This window comes from Malus sylvestris, chromosome 2, assembly GCF_916048215.2.
Source record: "Malus sylvestris chromosome 2, drMalSylv7.2, whole genome shotgun sequence".
Taxonomy (NCBI): Eukaryota; Viridiplantae; Streptophyta; class Magnoliopsida; order Rosales; family Rosaceae; genus Malus; species Malus sylvestris.
The window spans coordinates 3,883,871-3,905,879 of NC_062261.1; the positions used below are offsets into that span (position 1 = coordinate 3,883,871).

Here is a 22,009-nt window from a genome sequence, read left to right on the forward strand (position 1 = left end):
GTGCAAGTGTTGTGCTTTACATGTAAGTCAATATTATGATGATATCATTAAAGAAGTTGAATTCGAATTCAAACCAATTGATAATCGAAAAGTCATATAGAGTTACTTAAATATTGCACGCAGATGAATAAACTCTCTCCACAGCTTCAAAGCTACACTTGGAATTACATAATATCTAAAGTGAAACCTTCCTAAAACTACAGGTATAAAAATCAAGCTACCCCAAACAACTTTAAAAAAAAAAGAATTAGATTAATTATTGTCAACATTATTCATAAACCACCTAAATGAACAAATTTGTTAATAATTTTCTAATGGGGTTTATGACTTTATTCCAAACTTCAGCTTGCATAGAGAGTTGAATAATGGGAATGGGATTCTGGAAAAAAGAATAAAAAGGAGCAAATTGAGGGGGAGAGAAAGAAAGAGAAAGAGAGAGAGAGAGAGAGAGAGAGAGAGAGAGAGAGAGAGAGAGAGATTCTGGTGGGCTTTGAGCTGTGATTAGCTGTCTTTCTCTCTCTATCTTACTAGTAGACTAGTAGTAGAGAAACTATACAAACAAACACACATCTCCAAAATCCCTAGAAATCTGCCCCCATTCCTCCCTCCCCCACCACCACCACCACCACTTTCTTCCTCCTCAAACCCCTAACCCCATTTCTCTATCTCCACATTTTCTTCCTTTCTCTCTCTACATTTTCCTCCTCTCTCAGATCTCAAGGTGCTCCAAAACCCCATTTGTAATCTCTCCTGAGAAAATTAAGAAAAGGGGTTTTTTTTTCCTTCTAATTTCCTCTTTCTTTTTTCTGGGCTCTTAATCTTTTGAAGAAATTTTTAAAAGTGGCATTGGTGGATTCAGATGTCTGGTGTGAGATGAAGAAGAAGACCACCACCCTCGTCCACCTCTCACTTCTCCTCACTGCCCTTTTCCTTGCCGCGTCATCACTCTTCTATGGTGCTGCTGCTCAGGAGGACCGACACCAGCACCGCCGCAGCAGCCACATTGTTAGCCATGGAGCCCTCTCCGACGAGGAAGCCCTCTACATCAAGAACCGCCAGCTCCTTTACTACCGCGACGAGTTCGGCGACCGCGGCGAGCTCGTGACCGTCGACCCCTCGCTCGTCTTCGAGAATGACCGGCTCCGGAACGCTTACATAGCTCTGCAGGCGTTGAAGCAGGCCATTCTCTCCGACCCGCTCAACATCACGGGCAATTGGGTGGGATCTAATGTCTGCAAGTACACCGGAGTTTTCTGCACCAAGGCGCTCGACAACAGCACGATCAGGACCGTGGCCGGGATCGACCTCAACCACGGCGACATTGCCGGGTACTTGCCGGAGGAGCTCGGGCTGCTCACGGACCTCGCATTGTTCCACATCAACTCCAACAGGTTCTGTGGAACTGTTCCTCACAAGTTCAACCGCCTCAAGCTGTTGTTCGAGCTCGATTTGAGCAACAATCGGTTCGCCGGAAAGTTCCCTCGAGTGGTTCTCCAGCTCCCGAAGCTGAAATTCTTGGATCTGAGGTTCAACGAGTTCGAAGGGACGGTGCCCAAGGAGCTGTTCGACAAGGACTTGGACGCCATTTTCATCAACCACAACCGGTTCCGGTTCGATCTGCCTGATAACTTCGGGAATTCGCCGGTCTCCGTCATCGTCCTCGCCAACAACAAGTTCCACGGCTGCGTTCCGGCTAGTTTGGGGAACATGTCCAACCTCAACGAGATTATCATGATGAACAATGGGTTCCGGTCGTGCTTGCCGCCGGAGATTGGGATGCTGAAGAACGTGACGGTGTTTGACGTCAGCTTCAACCAGTTTCTGGGGTCGCTGCCGGAGTCAATTGGAGGGATGGTGAGCTTGGAGCAGCTCAATGTGGCGCACAACTTGCTGTCGGGGAAGATTCCGGCGAGTATTTGTTCGCTGCCGAATCTGCAGAACTTCACTTACTCGTATAACTTCTTTACGAGTGAGCCGCCCGTGTGTCTGGGATTGGCGGGCTTTGACGACAAGAGGAATTGCTTGCCGAATAGGCCGGCGCAGCGAACGGCGTCACAGTGTAAGTCGTTCTTGTCCAAGCCTGTGGATTGTAGTTCTTTTAGATGTAAGCCTTTTGTTCCGTCTTTGCCTCCTCCTCCTCCGCCCTCGCCTCCTCCCCCGGTTGTTTTACCCCAATCTCCGCCACCACCGGTTTACTCTCCACCTCCACCACCACCTCCAGTGTTGTCACCGCCACCGCCCCCGCCCCCGCCCCCACCACCAGTTTACTCGCCACCCCCACCACCGCCACCAGTTTACTCACCGCCCCCACCACCTCCACCACCTCCGCCGCCGCCACCACCTCCACCTCCACCTCCGCCTCCACCCCCACCATCACCATCACCTCCTCCTCCACCAGTCTATTCACCACCCCCGCCGGTTTACTCGCCACCCCCACCATCACCACCGCCTCCAACACCATCGCCACCCTATTGCGTGCGGCCCCCTCCACCTCCGCCACCAAGTTCACCCCCACCACCGGTTCCATTGAGCTCTCCACCTCCACCTTCTCCTTACATGTACTATTCACCCCCACCTCCACACTCGCCTCCACCTCCACATTCACCACCACCCCCACCGCATTCACCGCCACCACCAATATATGTCTATCCATCACCGCCACCTCCTGGACATTCCCCACCTCCCCCGGTCCTCTCACCACCACCACCACCACCACTTTGTATAGAACCACCCCCTCCACCTTCCCCACCACCACCATGTATTGAATACTCACCTCCCCCGCCACCTCCTCCCATTGTTTACTTGCCGCCACCTTCACCCTCACCCCCACCACCACCTCCTGTCTATTCTTCTCCACCTCCACCAGTGTACCAGTCCCCTCCCCCACCATCCCCTTCACCGCCTCCCCCTGTAGTCCAATACCAATCACCACCACCGCCAACACCTGTTCACTACAATTCCCCACCACCACCATCCCCATCACCCCCAATTCCATGTGAAACCCCGCCACCTCATCCATCACCACCCCCACCAGTTCACCATCTTTCGCCACCGGTTCACTACAGTTCTCCACCACCACCAATTGTTTATGAAAGCCCGCCGCCTCCCACTCCTGTATATGAGGGCCCATTGCCACCCATCTTTGGAGTTTCGTACGCGTCTCCTCCGCCGCCACCCTTCTATTGATTTTTTGAGAATTTTCTCCTCCTCTAACCTTTCCCAGAGCACAATCACCAAAAACTCAACAGTCCTCGTTCACATTCACGGCTTCTTCTCTCCCCCACACCATCATTTCTCTCTCTTTCGGGCAATTCTCATCGCTCGTGCAGAGTTAGAAAAGCAAAAAAAAAAAAATGCATAAAAGTTTGAGTTTGTATGCAATTCTTGTTGTCAATCACCCATTTCGGCATCGATGAACAAATGTCTGAAGAAACAGAGAAGAAGAAGAGGTGAAAGCATAGAGATGTAATATCAGTATAGAGAGAGAGAGAGGTAAGAGGAGAAAGAAAGTCTCTCCCATATTTATTTGAAATTGTTATGGATTATCCATTTGATGAGTTGTGGAGAATAAAAATGGCAGAGAAAGAGTAGGTTGCAGAGAATGTGTATGTATAGGAGATGCATTTCGGAGACCATAGTTCACGCCACAAACACAGCGGCACCACCTCCTTCCGCCTCTGCTGGTTTTGTGGTGGATTTTATTGTTATTCTCTATTTTTTTTATCATACTTTTGTTTCTTCTCAATTTCCAAACTTTATAGTATAATCATGAACATTTTTACTTGTATTATTAAGTTTCAGAGTTCGTCTCTTTCGGGTTCGCTTCCGATTTCCATTCACTTCTGTTTGTGTTATGAGCTTGTAATCTGCATGCTATGTTATTTGTTCTTCACTTTCAGTCCTCCATTTGCTTGATCGAATACAAGTGAGAAAACGGGGCTGTAATTGATTTTCGATGACCGTATCGATCATTAAGCAAATGCAAGACTCTGTTGCTGCTTGTTTGCGTCGTTCAGATTCTGGGAATTGGAACTGGATTGACGAGGAGGAATCCTTGTTCATTGCAGCATCGGTGTTTGACAATGACACAATCACGTAGAAGCGGGATCCCGTTACGTTATGCAGGATCAGGCACAGCAGGCCGATTGGCAATCAGCTGGCCAAGTACGATCCTGATCCTGCAAAACGGGATTCCGCATCATATTTATTTAATAGTCAAGGTGGTAGGTCATGTCCGGCTGGAGGGCCCTTGATTTTCGATCGAGACTGGAGGTCCCAATTGGCAATGTGAAATCATGAATTGCCGGACGGTGCCCTGAAAGTCTCATTGATTTGGTGCGGCATTCAATTTCTCATCTGATTTTTTTTATTAGTTAAATATTTGGTTGGGATTGCTATCATCATCTTTCATGTGGGCTTCCCGAATATCATATCAAATTCGGATTTTGAATTTTCGAATTCGAAACCTCCCTTATTCCTTCACTCTCACACTTCCTCAATTCCTCCTCCGTTGGAATTTGAAACATTTCATGCTTTTGATCATGAAAAAAAGGCTTTGAAATGGGCCATCCTTTTAGGGTCGGGATTCTCTCCTGATCTCTTCCGTCCGGATCCTTCAATTACGTGCGTTCTTTGGTGGGTGCTGGCTCCGACTGCCGACCCACCACGCCAATTGTCGTCTTTCGGCTTCCGTGGTCCAAAACTGGAACCGGAAAAAGCAAAAAATAAAAAAGTAGTTAATTGATTCCTGACCCTTCGATCTTCGGTTGAATAGGTTGAATAGACACGATTAAAAGATCATGAGGTCCATATCAAAGGGATCCGGAGAGTATCCATCCGGATCCTTTTGTCTTTTTACTACTGAATTCCTTCATCATCACGAATTGGTGTTTGTCGGTGTTGACTGTTGTCACTAATGCTTTACTCTTTTTCTCTTTTAAAATCTTGAGCAAATCCTCTTTCTCCTTTCCTGTTGTAACTTGTAACTTCACCTTTCATAGCTCCTTTTTGTTTTTCTGTCCCTCACTTTTTTTACCTGAATCCTGGACCGGATCTCTGTTTCTCCGGGACGGGGGTGGTTGGTCGGGTCTCGGTCCCGACCCGCTCGGTTATCATCGATCAAAGATTCAATAGAGAAACATTTTGGTGGAGACACTTCATGGCACGATGCGTGGCTGGCATTGTCAATAACATTTGTCACGTTTTAGTTGACAATACCTACCACATACATTACGTCACGTGGTAAAGAAGTCCTACCTAAGTTTTTCTCGACTCCATCTTGGACGAAGAGATTATTAGGCAAGGCTGCCGCGTAGGGCATATATTCTCTCTCTCTCTCTGATGGTTGGATGGACATAAATAGGAGCACTTGATGGCGATGACCAAATGGCCAACTTCTCATGTGCTGTAAATTGTTCCACAGCGGCCTGTCTTTCATTGCTTCCCTCTAAACTTTAAGTCCATGCAGTACCAAATCGAGCCAAACTCATAATTCGTGTCTAGACCCTGTCAAGTACCACCCGCCCCCAAATATTTGCCAATTGGCTTTCATTTGTGTATGTGCAGAAGAAGATGCTGCCCTTGCATTTTGAAGGAGAACTGATTTTCACGCACCCCTTTTAGCATTTTATTCACTACTATTTAATACTAGTCATTAATTCAATTTGATTTATTCCATTAGATGACCATAAATAAAGAGGACTGTTTGAGAATCGAAAAAGAGTTTGTGAAAATCATTTTCCCTTTGAAAATCACATTCCAAAACCCATACCATGTTTTTTTTTTAGATTTACTTCTGAAATGGCTAAAATTGTTTTTTAACGGTAAAAAACACTTAATTAAATTTGGCATAGTCAAGTGCTTCTTTAAGAAGTATTATCAAGAGATCCGGACCACTCATTTTAAATTTTGTTACCCTATTAATCCATTTCATTTGTTCACTCCACACAAATTAAGAATTCAAATCTCTCTTCAACCGCTTAGGCCTGGTTTGGTACTGAAGTGATTCTGAAACAAAACTGGTATAAAAAAAAGCTGGGAGTTTTTTTGTGTTTGGTAAATATTCAGTTTCAGCTTTTTTCACAGTTTTGGGTGAAAAAAGCCAAAAACAAGAAGCTGCAAAACTCAGCTTTGAAAAACCGGTTTTTTTCATATCTGTTTTACATAAAAGTTTACCAAACACTATAATACTGTTTTTTTTTTTCAAAAGCATTTTTACAAAAAAGTTTACCAAACACTCTACAGCTTTATTTCACAACCGTTTATTCTCACAGCACAGCAAAAACAATTTTTTTCAAAGCACAGCAATACCAAACCAATCTTAAATCTTATAATATTAAACATCCAGACGTAGAAATTCGAAGAACATCTCAATTCATTCCACTTGTGGTTTTCTAGTCCTCTGTGGAAAACAAGATGCAAAAATATCCAATCAAGGGATGGTGATGTAACGTTTTGTAGAAATGGGGCCTCCCTCGATAAACCCCCCACATGTGATGTTAGCACTTTTTTCACCATTATTTTTATCATGAAAAAAATTGTAAAATTGATTAATTTAACAAGTTGGTTGACTTGTTTTCTTACCTGAATTAGGACATAACTGCCATTTAATATTGGACCTCTTTCGACAGCGTGAAATTAGGTCATACATATAAATGGCATCGGGTCAGAATTTACATTTACACTTCAAATAGTCATCATGTACTTCTTCATCTTTTAGTAGTGTTTATTAAATGCTATTGAATTAGTGTTATTTGTCTTTACCAGTGATTAAAATATCGGCGTAAGTAGAAATATCGATATACAAACTTATGCAAATATCGATATGCAGATTTATGGAAATATTGATGAATAGATCGATATTGGTTGCATTTGATGAAAATGATAAAAATTGGGTCAAGAACGTGGAAATTTTAAATGAAGCTTTAGAGAATGTCAACCACTGGTTTAGACGAATACAAAAGTTTTTTCAAAATTTAACCGACAAGTCAGAAATATTGATAAAATCTATTGATTTTACCCGAAATTAAGAGTTTCTAACTTCACTCCCATTCTATATCTTTTTCTAATTTTTTAATTTTTACGGAAAGATCGACCGTATCAAAGAAATTTTAGTAGTAATTATATCTAAGGCTCATGTGAAGGTGTTCTGCTCCTTTTTAGGCTTTCATCATTTTGTATTAATAAGTCCATTAGTTTGATGATACAAAAGCAACATTCACATATGCATACAAACAAAAAGGATTAACAAAGAAAAAGTAAAAAGGAAACATAACATGGGTGCCATTAACATATGAACATTACATCATATAATAATTTTAATATATACGGCTTTTTTATTTCTTCCTAATAAAAAAATTGATTGCCTTTAAAAAGGGTATTTGGGAAACAATATATTTGCAAATGGCCGGCAAATTGCAGGCAGTTGATGGTGTGCATCATCTACTTAATTTAGTGGATGTTTTGATTAGCTTGGAACCACTTCCACAAAACATGTCTTACATTATAAAAGTCAACGAGTCAACCACTACAGGATGGTTCAGTAGTTGGGACGAATTGCAAGTTTGTATTCTGCCCGACATATTCAGAATTCGATTCCTGGCACTGATAAATCACACAATGGTGATGAGGAAGATGTTGAAATGCCTTTGTGAGTCTTTCCGACCCTTGAAAAAGTAGATTGACGTAGCGAAATCATTAACTAGTCTCTTTATTTTAAAAAAGAAAAAGAAAAAAAAAGAAAAGAAAAGTTGACGAGTCATTTTTTATTAAAATAAATTTTAAGAAGCTGGCTTATTAATTTAGCTTCGTACAATAGAACTGGCTCAATAATTGAATGTTGCAGGTTATAAATATCATTTACTTTCGTTGTGTCGTTTTAACTTCGAAATCTCACTCCCTGCTAAGTAATAAAAATTAACACATGATACTTTAATGCAGTGGTGGAAAGTATTCATGCATGTCCATTTTCAGTTACTTTCGTTGTGTCGTCTTAACTTCTAAATCTCACTCCCTGCTAAGTAATAAAAATTAGCACATGACGCTTTAAGGCAGTGACGGAAAGTATTCATGCATGTCCATTTTGGTGGGATCTCAATCTCTAGCAATTCTTTTTTTTTTTTTTTTTTAACAACTAACTATTTAATTCAACAACGTTATCTATCTACTAAAATTAATTTTAAAAAATGAAGTTGGCTTTTGCCATCGGTTACGAAAACGGGCCTAAGTGATTCAATGGGCTGGGAACTTATCGTAAAACCAATAGCAATGGATGTGGGCCAAAACCATTGTGATGGAAAAGCTTTGGGCTTCATTGCACTAGCCTACGAATGGTTTAGAATTCTTTCTTTTGGGCTTCACCAAACTTTTCTTCAACCAAAAATAAAAATTTTTATTTAAGGAAAAGACACGAATTACCCATTTACTTAACTTTATTTAACAATAAGGACAAAAAATTCAAACATAATATAAGACCCATGTGCGCGTTTTACCTTGTGTATGTAGCTAAAGCTTTGGCTCCGAGGGATGCACTTTGGATTGCAAAAGGAAGCAGTTACAAGAACGTGTGTGTTGAAGGTGATTCCAAATTAGTAATGTATGCAATTAAAGGCTCTTGCTCAACTCTTTGATGATTGAAAAACATCATCAAAGACATTAAGTGGTCGACGACTTTCTTTGACTCTATTTGTTGAAATCATGTGCTTACGGAAGCAAATTTCTGGCCGAATGCAGTTGCTAGCATTGGTTTTCGTTTTAGTAATTTTCAAATTTGAGAATGAAGAAAAAATTTCTCTGATTGTAATGAAATTGATTGTAATCGTGGACGATGTCTTATCATTTTATTTTATTAAGAAAAATTAATAAAATCCATCTCTCCTGTGAATGGTGTTTAAAGTTAGGAGCACGTGCATGCAGGGATCCATACATAAAAGAAGAACGTTCCAGTCAGAGAATGCATGAGAGATCCCTTCTTTAAGGGGTGTGATATTCACACATCATTTTTTACTTCTTACACATTCCTTATTGATTACTGTCATTTGTTCTTCTTCAATTCATTCGATCTGACGGTCGAAAATTAAGAAGGTGTGCGAGAAGTAAAAAGATGTGTGTGGATAGCACACCCCCTTCTTTAATTTGTCTCTTTCCCATTTCTTTTTTTCTTCCTTTTCTTTTATCCTTTTAATTATATATATATATATATTTGTTCTCTTTACATTTTATATGGTGCTCCGCCGAATTGAAAAGTGAATTTTATAATATTCATCTGTCATGGAAAAAAGAAGAAAAAATTTGTAATTTATCTCTATATTCTATCTATATTTTATTAGATGTTATGGACCGTCTGATCCGAAAATTTTGAAGTGTCCATATTAGTTTAGCAGATGTTTAATTTGACGAAGACAAGATTCTTAGGAAAAAATATTTATTGGTGATTATCAAACCCTTGCAATGCGATTGATTTAATTTAATTGGATAAAAGCATTCATATGGATTTTATATATGTGCAAGCTGTGTGATTAATTAGGGTTACAAAAAATATGAACAAGGAATAAATTGTCCGGATAGATAAGATTTTCTCTTCAACTCATTGGGTTTTAGTTCGAACCTTCAATTGCTCGTTAGTGTAACTTAGAATAATTGTGATTTGTGACTAATATAATCAACAATATTCTTTTTGGTTAGAGTACACCAACAACAACCAAGTATTACACTGCTTTTTTTGCTTTGAGCCTCTGTCTTATGGTCCCTTCCTCTAATCGAAGCATTTGTAGGTATTATGTTCACGTGTTCGAATCACCTTAACTAATTTTCTCTCATTTTATCTTCAATAGCGGACTACCCTATTGTACCTTAGATATCCTCGTTCTTAATGCTGTTCTTTTTCGTGCGACCATACGACCAACGAAGCATTTAGTTAGACCATTATAAGAATTAAAATAAATTAAAATATTGTGAGTTTGTTGTGATTCCAAAGAGATGATTTAGGAGGATGGATTTCTACGCAATATAAGTATAGACGAAAATAAAATATGGTTTCATTTTAAATGTAAAGCTGATATCATAGCATCGTGGCCTCCATTATCATTACTTAAAAAAAAACATGTTTATGTTAAGCATGTATCAAATACTGATTTTGGCGTGAGGTTGTTGGGTTGTTTTGTTCATCATTAGTTTCCCCAAAGCTTATCACGCCTAATAATATTCGAGGACATGAAACATGCTCTTAATCGAGTCTTGATATGTTGTCCAATTTGCCAGATTCTCAAAGCTGGTTTTCTCTTTTAGTTGTAAGCCCCTTTTATCAATACAATTTCGTTCCTTCCTAAAAAAGAAAAATTTACATACTCGTAATCGAATTCCAATTTGTGCTAGGTTTCCTAATTGACGAGGAAGCCCACTAGTGTATATATTCAAGTAGAGTTGTTGCGCTCGTTTACATGTACCAACGAGTAATTAAGAAAATTTTACGTTTCAAGAAGTTAGAGAGAGAAAATACTGAAAATAAAGTGTGCTTTAAAATACCTGAACTTTTGGATTGTTGTTGCTTCTGGACGAAAAACACATAGTCGAAGTACGTTAGTTCTTGGCTTATTTCTCTGTCGTAAGTCTTAACCTTGCTTATTTTGTTGGGTTGTTTGTTTTCCGCATTAACCGGCTTCACATAAGCAACAGTTAATCATGAAGAGTGCATTTACAAATCACTATTACCAATCATTACATTTTTTCGTTTGATTGATTAGGTAAAAACCGTAAAATAATAGTAAAATAAACCTTGAAAGAAACGACGAGAAGCGGAGACAGTTAGCTTACGGCGGGAAAAAGGAAGAAAAAGCAAACGTCCCAAAGCAAAGCAAAAACCTCCTCAAAAGCAATCTCTCTCTCCTCTCTCTTTCTCTCTCTCAACAAAATAAAACAGAACTGCCTCTCTCTCTGTGTTTTGTCGTAAAAAATCTGAGACATAGAGAGAGAAACTGTCTCAGACTCTCAGAGGTTTAGAGAGAGAGAGAGAGAGAGACTCTCGAAGCTCCCAACTCACTGCTTGATTCCTCCATTTGTGCATTGCCCCATTTGCCACTTCATCTCTCAGGTACCCTCCAAAGTAATATTTAATTTCTACAGTTTTTTATCGACATTTATTTATTTTCAGTTTTATTTCTTTGAATTTTAGATGGTAAAGATTGGATCTTTCTGTGTGTTGGAGTTGATATTGATCTGGGTTCTGTTCGTTTCTGCTCAAAAATCCAAAATTTTGATTCTTTCATCACATTTTTTTTCTTTGTTCATATAATTGCAATAGAACTGAGAACCCCTTCCAAGTTTTAAAACTGTTCCGGTGATCACAGGGCTCAAATGCTGGATTTTGTGTTTGGTTGCTGAGAAACCGAAGGAAAACAAAATTGAAGCATATACATATAATCATACAAACATCTACATTAGACATGTATTTTCACTAACTTTTTTGTCTTGTTTGTCATATTTCTCAACTACCCAGCAAAGAGTAAAGTCACTTTTTTCTTAATAATTACATATATTTTTTCCTGTAAGTTTTGACGCAATGAAAATGTTGTTCCTTTGTAATTTAAAGATTACGGGCTCGAATTGTAAACAGTCTACAATAAAACTTCTCCCAATTCTCACAAATCAGGGAGCTCTGTTGAGTTGGCGTCCTCCTTTAATTATATTTTTTTTCCTGGCCCTTTTTTCTACTTTGCCTTCTTGGATTGTCTTCCTATTGTGCTCTTTGGAGACCGGCTAAAGCAAAAAAATGTGCAGATTTATATCAGATTAGTCATGAAGAGTCAAATTACGAGTTGACCCATCTAATACCAAAACATAACTCTCCGTAAGTAGCTATTTCTTTAGCATAAATTTACCAGAATTTGAGGGTATAATCGTCCTAAGAGCAAAATTGCAGAATTCAGTGGAAGATACTCAGGCACGGAGCACGCTTGCAGTTGAGGAAATGCTCTCCTAATTAATAATATAAAACACTAAAAATTAAATAAAAAATAAAAATCTGAAAGCTTTGGAGCTGTCGACTGCCACGTCATCCTCCCCAGGAAGTGGAATTTTTCTGTCAAATATTGTAATGTGTGCACTTGAGTGGGTCCCACCATTGTGCTCTAGAACTCTCAAGTAGATCCATTTGGCATGCCTTTTTAATGCTTATTCTACTGTATTTGATTCTAGTCAAGCTCCATAAGTTAGGAGAGAACATGATACGATATTTCAATACGATTATTACACTGTCACGCAGAATTATTAATTTATTCGTTTTATAACATATATTTCAAGTCGTTGATAGGTTAATTATGTTGGTTACTGTTCACTCATATTATAACACGTATATTAATAACATTACGTGATAGTATGACCGTCGTAATTAGAATTGTCCAACAATATGCTTAGCTCTCTGTCGTTGATAGGTTAATTATGTTGGTTACTGTTCATTCATATTATAACACGTATATTAATAACATTACGTGATAGTGTGACCGTCGTAATTAGAATTGTCCAACAATATGCTTAGCTCTCTATCATCAACAATGGTATTGATGTTGTCGTACAATGCACGTTTCTGTCGTTATAACCCACCCAACCGAAAAGCATCCGAGTTATTGTGGTGATCATTTTCTTTATGATCTTGAGAATGTTTTATTTCCATGTGCAAACCAAGTTAACCACCACCTCAAGGATAATGCTTTATCCCACTTTTGTTTTGAGTGGTGTCATCCACACACTATTTTTTACTTTTGGACGCACTTCTTATCAATTTATGTCCTTTAATACTTTTTTTTTTTTTTTTAATCGGACTGCCAAAAATTGAGAGGGTTGTTGAAGATAAAAAAGAGTGTATTGATAACACCACCCTTTGTTTTTTGTTTTTTGTTTTTTTTTTCTTAACAAAGGCGACATCTATTGCATGAAATTTGACTCCTTTGACTGTTTTATTTACCTACTTTGCGCCCAAAGTTCCGTCTTTTGGGCAGAAAATTTTGACCGACAAAAGTATGGCAGGATAGTGATTTGTTATTTTGGTTCACCTATCAGCTAAATATAAATAGAGAAGATGGGTTTTGCCCAAAATTAAAAAGATTTGCATACCCTTCGCATATTCTTGGGAATAAGATTACATTTTGGTGCACATCTTGTCATATATAGAAGATGGGTTTGGTTTGTCACTTTTTGTAAAAAAGAATGCATTTTTTTGGGTTGCGGCAGTAGAAGAACTTACATAGAATAGGTTCACTGCCAATGTAAGTTGGTCTCCTGGGACAGATTCTATCACCAACCCAACCCATGTTGTTAAATACCAAATCAGATTTGAGCCCATCATTTTGATTTGTTAGTTTTGACTATTTGGTAACTGTATGTATAGATCTCCTATGAAATGCATGTGATTCTGTCCCACCTATGCAGGGGAAGAGAGAGAAAGTCTGACAGAGAGAGAAGCCCCGCTGGTTTTCTTTTGCTGCATTGTTCTGAATCTGTTTGATGAAGAAAAAAGCTTGAAGAAGTGTTGAATGGAGTAGAAATGGAGGAGGGTGGATCAGCAGGAAACTATCAGAGGAGTGGACTCAAAGTCAAGGTTGATTCATGGTTCAGCCAATTTCGCAATGGTTCGAATCCATGGATGGCCAGATATGTCTACGGATTCATGTTTTTGATAGCAAATCTTATGGCATGGGGTGTCCGGGATTACGGAAGAAATGTGTTGACGGAGATGGAGAGTAAGATTTGATTTCTCTCCTCTACTTTACTTGCTTATGAACACATTGTTATAGATTCGATAAACGCACTTAGCATCTTAAACGAGTGTGTTAATCAACACATTATTAGTGCAGAATGTTTAAAACCTTTGGCTGTGAGTGCAGGATTAAAAGGATGTCATGGTGTGAAGGATTGTTTGGGTGCAGAAGGAGTCCTACGTGTAAGCTTGGGTTGCTTTGTATCCTTTTTTCTGTTTTGTTCTTCGTGGCTCGGCCTGAACTGGACTATTTCGATTGATGAGATGAGGTTTATCGTGTAGTACACAAAATTCTGAGAAGATTTTTGAAAAAATGGCAACACTATTCACTATTGTTTATGCATCTGAATTCGAGGAAGTGAATGCTTTTCCAAATTTCTTGTAAAAACATTGATTCTTCTACATCACTCTTGGACTTTCATATGATTTTTCTAGCTCTCTACGTGTTGATCAAAGTAAAGTAAAACCTTAATATATACTTCATCAGTTGTTTTATATCACAATGTTTCTTTCCACTGCTGGCACATCGAAGTTGAATGAACCCAGAGATTCGTGGCAATCCGGATGGTGGTCTGCCAAGATTGTCATGTGGATTTCCTTCATCATCATTCCCTTTCTGCTTCCTGCCACAATCATTCAGCTATATGGTTAGTGTGCTGTCATTCCATCAAACCAAAACTGTTTTCTTTTTCTTCTTTTTTCCGCTTTTAAATTGCACTTTCTTTTCGTCCACCTGATACAAATCTTTTTGCAGGAGAGATTGCGCATTTTGGTGCCGGGTATGATTCGATGCTGTTACATTTATTCGCTATGTACTTTCTTTTCCCCTTTCGAAATGTGTTTCTTGGGTATTCTTATAACAAGTTTTGGGATTGTTTTATCAGGGTTTTTCTCTTGATTCAGCTAATAAGCATAATCAGTTTCATTACGTGGCTGAACGATTGTTGTCAGTCTACCAAATCAGAAAGATGGTAAGACTTTGTTCAAGCTAAATCGGGTTGCCATTTTTTGTGGACTTTGGAAACAAATTCGATGTAGCTACTAGCCATAGCGTTACTCAGGCTGATTTAACTTTAGGTTTGCACTGCAGCCGGATTCATGTGATGTTACTTGCAACTGCTGCATATGTTGTATGCTTAGTGGGGATCATATTGATGTACATATGGTATGCACCGGAACCAACTTGCCTCCTCAACATCTTTTTCATAACCTGGACATTAGTACTCCTACAACTCATGACCAGTGTCTCTCTCCACCCGAAAGTAAGTTCTGCTAATCACCCTGCATTCAGGGGCTTCAGCCTTGTTTTAATGTGAGTTTGCTTGTTAAATTCCACCCCGAACAGGTGAATGCTGGCATCTTGACTCCGGGTCTCATGGGCCTTTATATAGTATTCATCTGCTGGTTTGCTATTAGAAGGTACGGTTTTAAGTCTCTTCTGTGTGAACCACCGTTAGTGCAATTTGAGATTTTGCAGATGTTATCTGGCATTGATGCATAATCTTTCAAAATCAATCATCCAGTTGATCACTAGCTTCGAATGAAAATCTAAACGTGTGACTCTGGTATATTTGTGAATTCCGTTGATCCATAATTGTTGCTTTCGAGTGCAGTGAGCCAGCGGGGACAAGCTGCAACAAGAAGGCAGATGATTCAACCAAAACAGATTGGCTCACCATCATAGTAATACTCTACTCTTAATATTGCACACAGATATCTCTTTTCTCTACACGAAATCATGACAATGACTTATTTGTTGACAGAGCTTTGTTATAGCCGTGCTTGCAATGGTTATCGCAACATTCTCAACCGGCATAGATTCCAAATGCTTTCAGGTTTGCTCTACCGTCTGAATAACTTTTAATCAATCATCTATGTTTCCTTTAGAATGAGCCTGACATCATCTGCAGTTCAGGAAGGACGAGACTGAATCCGAGGATGATGTTCCATATGGTTATGGATTCTTCCACTTTGTTTTCGCCACGGGAGCAATGTACTTTGGAATGCTGCTGATTGGTTGGAATACTCATCAATCCATGAGAAGGTATTTTTCACCACCTTGTTTGTGAATTAAAACTGAACTCCGTTCTTTCTTGCTTGCTCAACAAGTCACTTCATTCTGCAGGTTTACGATTGATGTGGGATGGGCCAGCACTTGGGTGAGGATTGTGAACGAGTGGATCGCGGTCTGCGTGTATTGTGAGTATATAACGCTAAACAAAATTGAATGCGCTCTAACTAAAATCTCGTCATGACTAAAAGGAAAATTTTGTGTTTTGCAGTATGGATGCTAGTTGCTCCAATCATATGGGAAAGCATATAAACGGTGCAATCCGCTTAAGTTTATGTTTACATCTTGCCACATTCATCCGTTGTACATATGGGAGTGTCCAAGCCTCGCCCTCGAGGATCAAAACTCTTTGCATACTCCGAGAAGAGCCTCCTCAGGCCTCCATGGGCAGCAGCGCTGCTGGCACTTAACACCGGTGAACTGACTGCAACTTCCGGTTCGTAATGTGTGAAGATTAAGGAGGGAAAGAAAAATACACACCAGTTAAGCATTTTAAGTCTTCCTATCCAGTACCATAGAGTGTTGTGAATTCATAACACTTTCTTCTCCATATGTAATCATTGTAGTGTGAGCAAATGCGGTTTAGAAGAATCTTAGCATGTCATTATTTGTTATATTATTGAAATAGCAAATATATTGTGGGTCCTTGGAAGTGTTTCTATTATCTTTTTTAAGTTTGTGATTGGTGGTTTAAATGTGGGGTGTGATATCCACACACCTCTTTTTACTTTTCCCACATTTTTGTAGTTTTTAGCTGTCAGATCAGATGAATTGGAGAAGATCAACGAACATAAATTAACAAGGGGTGTGTGAGAAGTAAAAATGAGTGTGTGGATAGCACACCCCTTAAATGTTTGGCATGTGTTCAAGCGATATTATACTTACAGGCAAGACGGATGTACATTGGGATCAAGGTGGTCCCAGGATCCGAGAAATATACATGTGAAGGTTTTTTGAGCCCTCTTCAAACGTTTAGTATGGGTCCCTTTTGTGTCTACCAGGTGTTTGTTTGATGTAATATCTGCTAGGCATTATCTCGACTGGTTGTGTCGACAACACTCTACAAATTCTCTCGATATCACTCATCGGCTTTCTTCAGCATATGTCGATATCTGTTGACATGTGTGCAATATAGTTTGTTTGACGACAAAACGCCTCAGTGAATAAAGTGATACAATTTTTGCATAAAGTGATAAAATTTTTGCAAGCATGTTCTGTTTCTATCTAAAAAACTTCTACTTTAAAATTGGGACCATACAAAGTTCAAATCTAAATCCACCATTGCTTACAGAGAGGAGAGTTAAACTTGAGTACAAAAAGATACAAGATGTCCTAAACCAATATGGCTAAGCCTGATTTCTATGAAGATCGTATACGCATCGGAGATCGACGAGAAGAAGGGCTCTGTACACATCAAAGCAGGCTACCAAGAGGTCGTTTGTGTCATTCAAAAGTATTAGCAAATTGCCAATTGGTCCGTATGGTCTTAATTAGCTATTCTGACTTCAAACTTACATTGTACGAGTACACTGCTAAAATAATATCTTATGCTGATGATACATGTGTAAACTCCTCTAAATGTATATTCGTACGGCATATAATAATAGTGTCCTCACGATATATAAATTGTTCTACAGTTCTTCTCTACGAGTCCGCAAAACGATGCTTTTAATTACCAAATAATTAACAGAAAAACCAAATAATATTTGTCCACCTAAATTTGAAGCTTTGTAACTTGGAAGCCAAGAAGCCAAAAGAAAAGCCTAAAGCTGCAACATTACTGGAAATTAAGAACCAAAGGCAAAACTGTAAAATCACGTATCGGAAAATAATCTCCACTCGGTCGATCGATGATCGTTTTAACATACAAAATTGGGTGGGGCACCATCACTAGTGGAAACTAAAACCGTAGTAGAAGCTTATGAACACATCAGTCAAGAGTGAAAGGGAAGTGGAGAAAATTTACGAGATATTCTATTGAGCAATCCATCATTTCTGAGTCTTGAAACGAGCTTTTTAATCATAACAGGAAAAACTTTACGATCTTACAAACAATTTCGTCTACAGTTTTGGGGAATCCAATAGAAGACTAACTATTTTTTGATTGTGCAAACGAGTTCATCGACTGCAAAGATAGCAGAAAAGGTAATTCAAACCTTCTGCTAACATATCAGGGCAAGTCAAGAATAATGAAAAAGTAGTGGAAACCATATATTGACTGGCTTCTTGAGGTTATCAATGATTTTCTAACCTTAAAAGTAAATTCCTGGAATATGTGGTGGAAGTAGGCCCAATATTTTTGCGAATACGAGTAGTATTTGTCAAATATTTTGATGAATGTCTTATATGGCTGCTTGTAATGTTGAAATGTTTCTAGATGCAATATATCTCCAAAATTCAAAACAACTAATTGAAAAAATTCATAGGAATCTGAAGTATGAAATATGTACTTGTCTTCATTATCTAATCGGGAAAGCAAAAAACACAAGAGGTGTTTGATGAACTGATTGTGATATGGCTTACATATGTAATGATAAGCGTGATGATGATATGCATCACCATCTTGATTGTGCCTCACCATAGAACCTAGCTGGATGTGGGTCAAAAACATAACCACCTTTGCCCGAAATCAAATTACGCACATTTTCCTTCATAGGTTTGTCCCATACTAGATTAACCCCTATTCTATTCAATGTATAAGAAGCAAACGTAGAGGTATAAGATCCCACTAAATTTATATCAACTTCAACTCTATCCCCGCCTTGCAAACTGAGCTTATCGTTCGATAATTGTCCCTGCCAAATATGATGGGATTCAGGTTTGTAGAATATTCTATTCCGATGTTCTTTGATTATGCTGGTCCGCAATTCGGTACGCTTAGTATAATTTATTACAGTAATGACAATTGTAGGAGGACGAACTGATATATTGCAGGAGTACGAGCATAATAGAGTCAGCCCTTCAAAATTACGACCATCGCTCGAGGGGATATCAAAACTGACTTTACTGCCATGATCATTGACAAACTCAAACCAATCGGGAACATAATTCCCAGGGAAGAAAACGCCACCAAATCCGCAAGAAGTCCATCCCTACATATACAATGCAAGTGTCATATATATACATGTGCGTTTGTGTGTGCATGTGCATGATAGGAAGGCAATGAGAGAGAGATATACCTGTAAGATGTTCTTCTTAAAATCAACTGTGAGATTAGTGCACCCTTGCATATCAATCCTTACCACGGAATTTAATGACTTATCCAAGCCTGGAACCTCAGTGAGTTTGAGTGAATCACTTACATTCAGTTTTCTCATATTTGACATTTCTGAAAAATCCGGCATTGTTTCCAATGCAGGGCAATCAACGGCATACATAGAACTCAAACTTGTTGGTAATCCCAAGATTGTATGAAGATTTTTGCATGAAGTTAACCACAATATTTCAAGCTCTGAAAGACCACTGAGGCTGGGTAGGGTATGAAAATCATTCTCACGAAGATACAAGTATTGTAAGGAACTTAGACTCCAGAGATCCTTCGGGATTTCATCTTCAGTTAAATCACACCATGCGAGATTCACACTCCTTAAAGAGTTTAAGCCGTGTAACGAATAGGGCAAACGAATTTTTTTCACATTTCCTAGGGATAAACGAGCGAGATTCTTCAATCTTACTATGGAAGGTGGTATGTGTCTTATGGATGTACTATCTACTTCAAGTATTCTCAATGATATCATCTCCCCTAAATCCTCATGCAGTTCTCTGAATTTATCACATAAATTAAGATGAAGAATCTCAACAGATTTCGACTTATAGAAATCCCTCGGAAGAGAACTAAGACTGGAACAGTTTCTAAGGTTTACCAAAGAGAGTCTTTCGAGATGACCAATGGAGGGGTGAATCTCGGACAAACTGTCACAGCCTTCCAATATTAACTCTTCAAGATTTGGGAGCTCTGAAAAGTCTGGCGATTTAATTAGGGAAAGGGAGCAACTGAGATTCATGATTTTCAACTTCTGAAGCGACTGTGGCACAAAACCAAAGAAAAATTGAAATTAATATCGAAAAAGTTCTCATAAAAAAAGAGAAGGAAATCCAAAAACAAATAGAAACAGAACATCATCATGTGTAATTGATTGTACCTTGGAACCCTCCCAAACTTGTACCAGTTTACTCCACTGCATGTCTAGAACAACTAGTTTTGGTTGATTAAAAAAATCATCTGGTATGGACTTTAAAGGACATCCTTTCCAGCACAACCATATTAACTCTTTGGGAAGATGTTTGTATTCTCCATTGAGCTCTACGTAGCGGAGCTTAAGCAATCTCAGTTTCTTCATTTTGGCAAATGCTACTGTACTGAAACTAGCCGTATCAGAGCTTTGCAAATCTAGACTTAGTCCTTCAATTTTTCTAGTTCCCTGTTAAAAAAAAAAAAAAAAGAAGTTATACTTACAAAAAAATCATACAAACTTAACATTTCATATTCGGAAAGGTAATGCTAGGACACCAAATTTTTTAACTAAATTTGCTAACCAAATGATGTGTCACAAATAAGAAACAAGCATGTTAATCAACACTTAATTAATTAATTCAATAATCTACAACCATATCATACAAATTTCAATTTTTCATGTTCCCCTTTTGAACATCATATAATTTTCATATTTAGAACCGTTCAATTTCTTAATCTTTGAATATCATCCTTACAAAAACATCATTTGAATCAGGGATTGTTTAATCTAGTCATTCAAATTTATCAAATAAATAGACGATTTATTATTAATATGTCACTTGATACCTACATCATTGATTTATTTGATATATTTGACTAAACGATCTTCGATTATGAAATTTGCAAGTGAGGGAATGAGTTCATCACCCAAGAAGGAATTGCAAGTATTATTGATTAGGCAAAATCATGTGGGTGAATATATGCAAGTACTATTGTTGGCTAATGGAGCTCTCCTTGTGCAACTACAGATACACATGAATGATGTTTAATGTATAATAGACATACGTGGTTTATATATGTATTAATCCAAAATTATATTGGGAATGTACTTACAGATTTATTTGTCAATACGTCGGTGACATCTTGAGGATTCCACAACCTACTCCATTTTTCAGGGTGGCCAGGGGATTTTTCAAAAATGATTACTTTGGCCATTTCTCGAAGCAAATCATGCACATTCAACTCATTGCGTTCAACAGTTACAAGGCATCGTTCACAAAGGACACTGATTCCTATTGTTGCAAAAAATCCACATGCATCTAATACTTTTGCGACATAGTCCTTCTTCCATCCAATAAAGAAACAAGATATGTCAAGGAATATGGCTTTATGTGTATCATCGAGCCCTTCAAAGCTTATTCTTAGTGGTTTTATTATTTTTCCATGAGGAGTTCTTTCCAATTTCTCCAATTGACTTTCCCACTCTCCTATGGTTCTTTTAATAAAAAAAGAACCTAAAATTTCAAGTGCTAGCGGCAAACCTCCACAGTAAGAAACAACCTTTTTTGAGAGTTCAAGATATCCTTCATCAGGCCAACTATTTTCAAATGCATGCCAACTAAAAAGCTCAAGAGCTTCTTCTTCATTCATTTCCTGAGCCATATATGTCATGTCCACTTGCTTTAGTAAATGTTCATCTCGTGTCGTAATGATTATTCTACTCCCTGGACCAAACCAATCACGTTTTCCAGCTATTGCATCCAGTTGTTCCACTTCATCTATATTGTCTATGATGACAAGTACCCGTCTATGTTGGAGATAATGTTTTATCATACTGATACCTTCATCAACACTGCTTATGTGAAGTTTCTCTTTCAAGATGTCAGAAATAAGTTTTTCTTGCAAATTAACCAGACCATGTTTACTTGTATTGTTGCTAACGTCGGCCAGGAAACTTTTGAATTCAAACTTAGAATGAATTTGGTTATAAATGGCTTTGGCAACTGTTGTTTTACCCAATCCACCCATCCCCCAAATCCCAATCATGACGACATCATTTAATCCACCACTTGAAAGATGAGTGATAATATTCTGAATGCGAGAATTGATTCCAACTTGGTGCTTGGCCACATGTAATTTGTCTGCGTTCGGAAGCCATTCCTTAATAATTTTGTCAACAATTTCTCTAATAACCTTTGCTTCACGCCTGAAAATTGAATTCGTAAGCATTAGTGGG

At 38.6% G+C, this 22,009-nt stretch overlaps 3 protein-coding genes across 34 annotated transcripts in view; 2 read left to right on the top strand and 1 right to left on the bottom strand.

The window, feature by feature from the left end:
* Positions 1–429: 429 nt before the first annotated feature.
* On the top strand, positions 430–3,787 carry LOC126594826 (leucine-rich repeat extensin-like protein 3). The gene has a single exon (XM_050261082.1). It carries the CDS (start codon positions 874–876, stop codon positions 3,184–3,186), a length of 2,313 nt encoding a protein of 770 aa, XP_050117039.1. The 5' UTR covers positions 430–873; the 3' UTR covers positions 3,187–3,787.
* A 7,086-nt stretch (positions 3,788–10,873) lies between these two features.
* Positions 10,874–16,463, top strand: LOC126595247 (uncharacterized). Of its 2 annotated transcripts, XM_050261609.1 has the most exons (13): positions 10,879–11,086; positions 13,420–13,730; positions 13,875–13,948; positions 14,235–14,394; positions 14,502–14,526; positions 14,632–14,718; positions 14,838–15,009; positions 15,093–15,166; positions 15,361–15,430; positions 15,511–15,582; positions 15,658–15,791; positions 15,873–15,946; positions 16,030–16,463. In XM_050261609.1, the coding sequence occupies exons 2-13, from the start codon at positions 13,535–13,537 to the stop codon at positions 16,068–16,070; spliced, it is 1,179 nt and encodes a 392-aa protein (XP_050117566.1). In that variant the 5' UTR covers positions 10,879–11,086; positions 13,420–13,534; the 3' UTR covers positions 16,071–16,463. The 2 variants fall into 2 exon arrangements, 1 of the variants encoding a protein (XP_050117566.1); XR_007613525.1 differs by lacking the exon at positions 16,030–16,463 and having other exon boundaries at positions 10,874–11,086; positions 15,663–15,791.
* A 1,786-nt stretch (positions 16,464–18,249) lies between these two features.
* The window catches only part of LOC126594844 (disease resistance protein RUN1-like), a 59,730-nt gene continuing 55,970 nt past the window's right edge, over positions 18,250–22,009 (bottom strand). For 30 of the 31 annotated variants that reach the window (XM_050261104.1, XM_050261274.1, XM_050261198.1 and 27 more), the window contains 4 exons: positions 20,887–21,979; positions 19,961–20,239; positions 18,998–19,843; positions 18,250–18,910 (listed from right to left, as the gene is read on the bottom strand). In XM_050261104.1, coding sequence (XP_050117061.1) covers positions 18,374–18,910; positions 18,998–19,843; positions 19,961–20,239; positions 20,887–21,979 — 2,755 coding nt within the window. In that variant the 3' untranslated portion in view covers positions 18,250–18,373. The remainder of the gene's footprint in view (positions 18,911–18,997; positions 19,844–19,960; positions 20,240–20,886; positions 21,980–22,009) is intronic. The other variant, XM_050261111.1, reaches the window with a different exon arrangement.

Excerpts from the sequence above, each read along its gene's own strand:
- LOC126595247 (XM_050261609.1), top strand. The coding sequence starts at position 13,535 with ATGGAGGAGGGTGGATCAGCAGGAAACTATCAGAGGAGTGGACTCAAA. Across the intron at positions 15,167-15,360 it reads TGCTGGTTTGCTATTAGAAG|TGAGCCAGCGGGGACAAGCT; the intron begins GTACGGTTTTAA and ends TTTCGAGTGCAG. Across the intron at positions 15,431-15,510 it reads CAGATTGGCTCACCATCATA|AGCTTTGTTATAGCCGTGCT; the intron begins GTAATACTCTAC and ends ATTTGTTGACAG.
- LOC126594826 (XM_050261082.1), top strand. The coding sequence starts at position 874 with ATGAAGAAGAAGACCACCACCCTCGTCCACCTCTCACTTCTCCTCACT.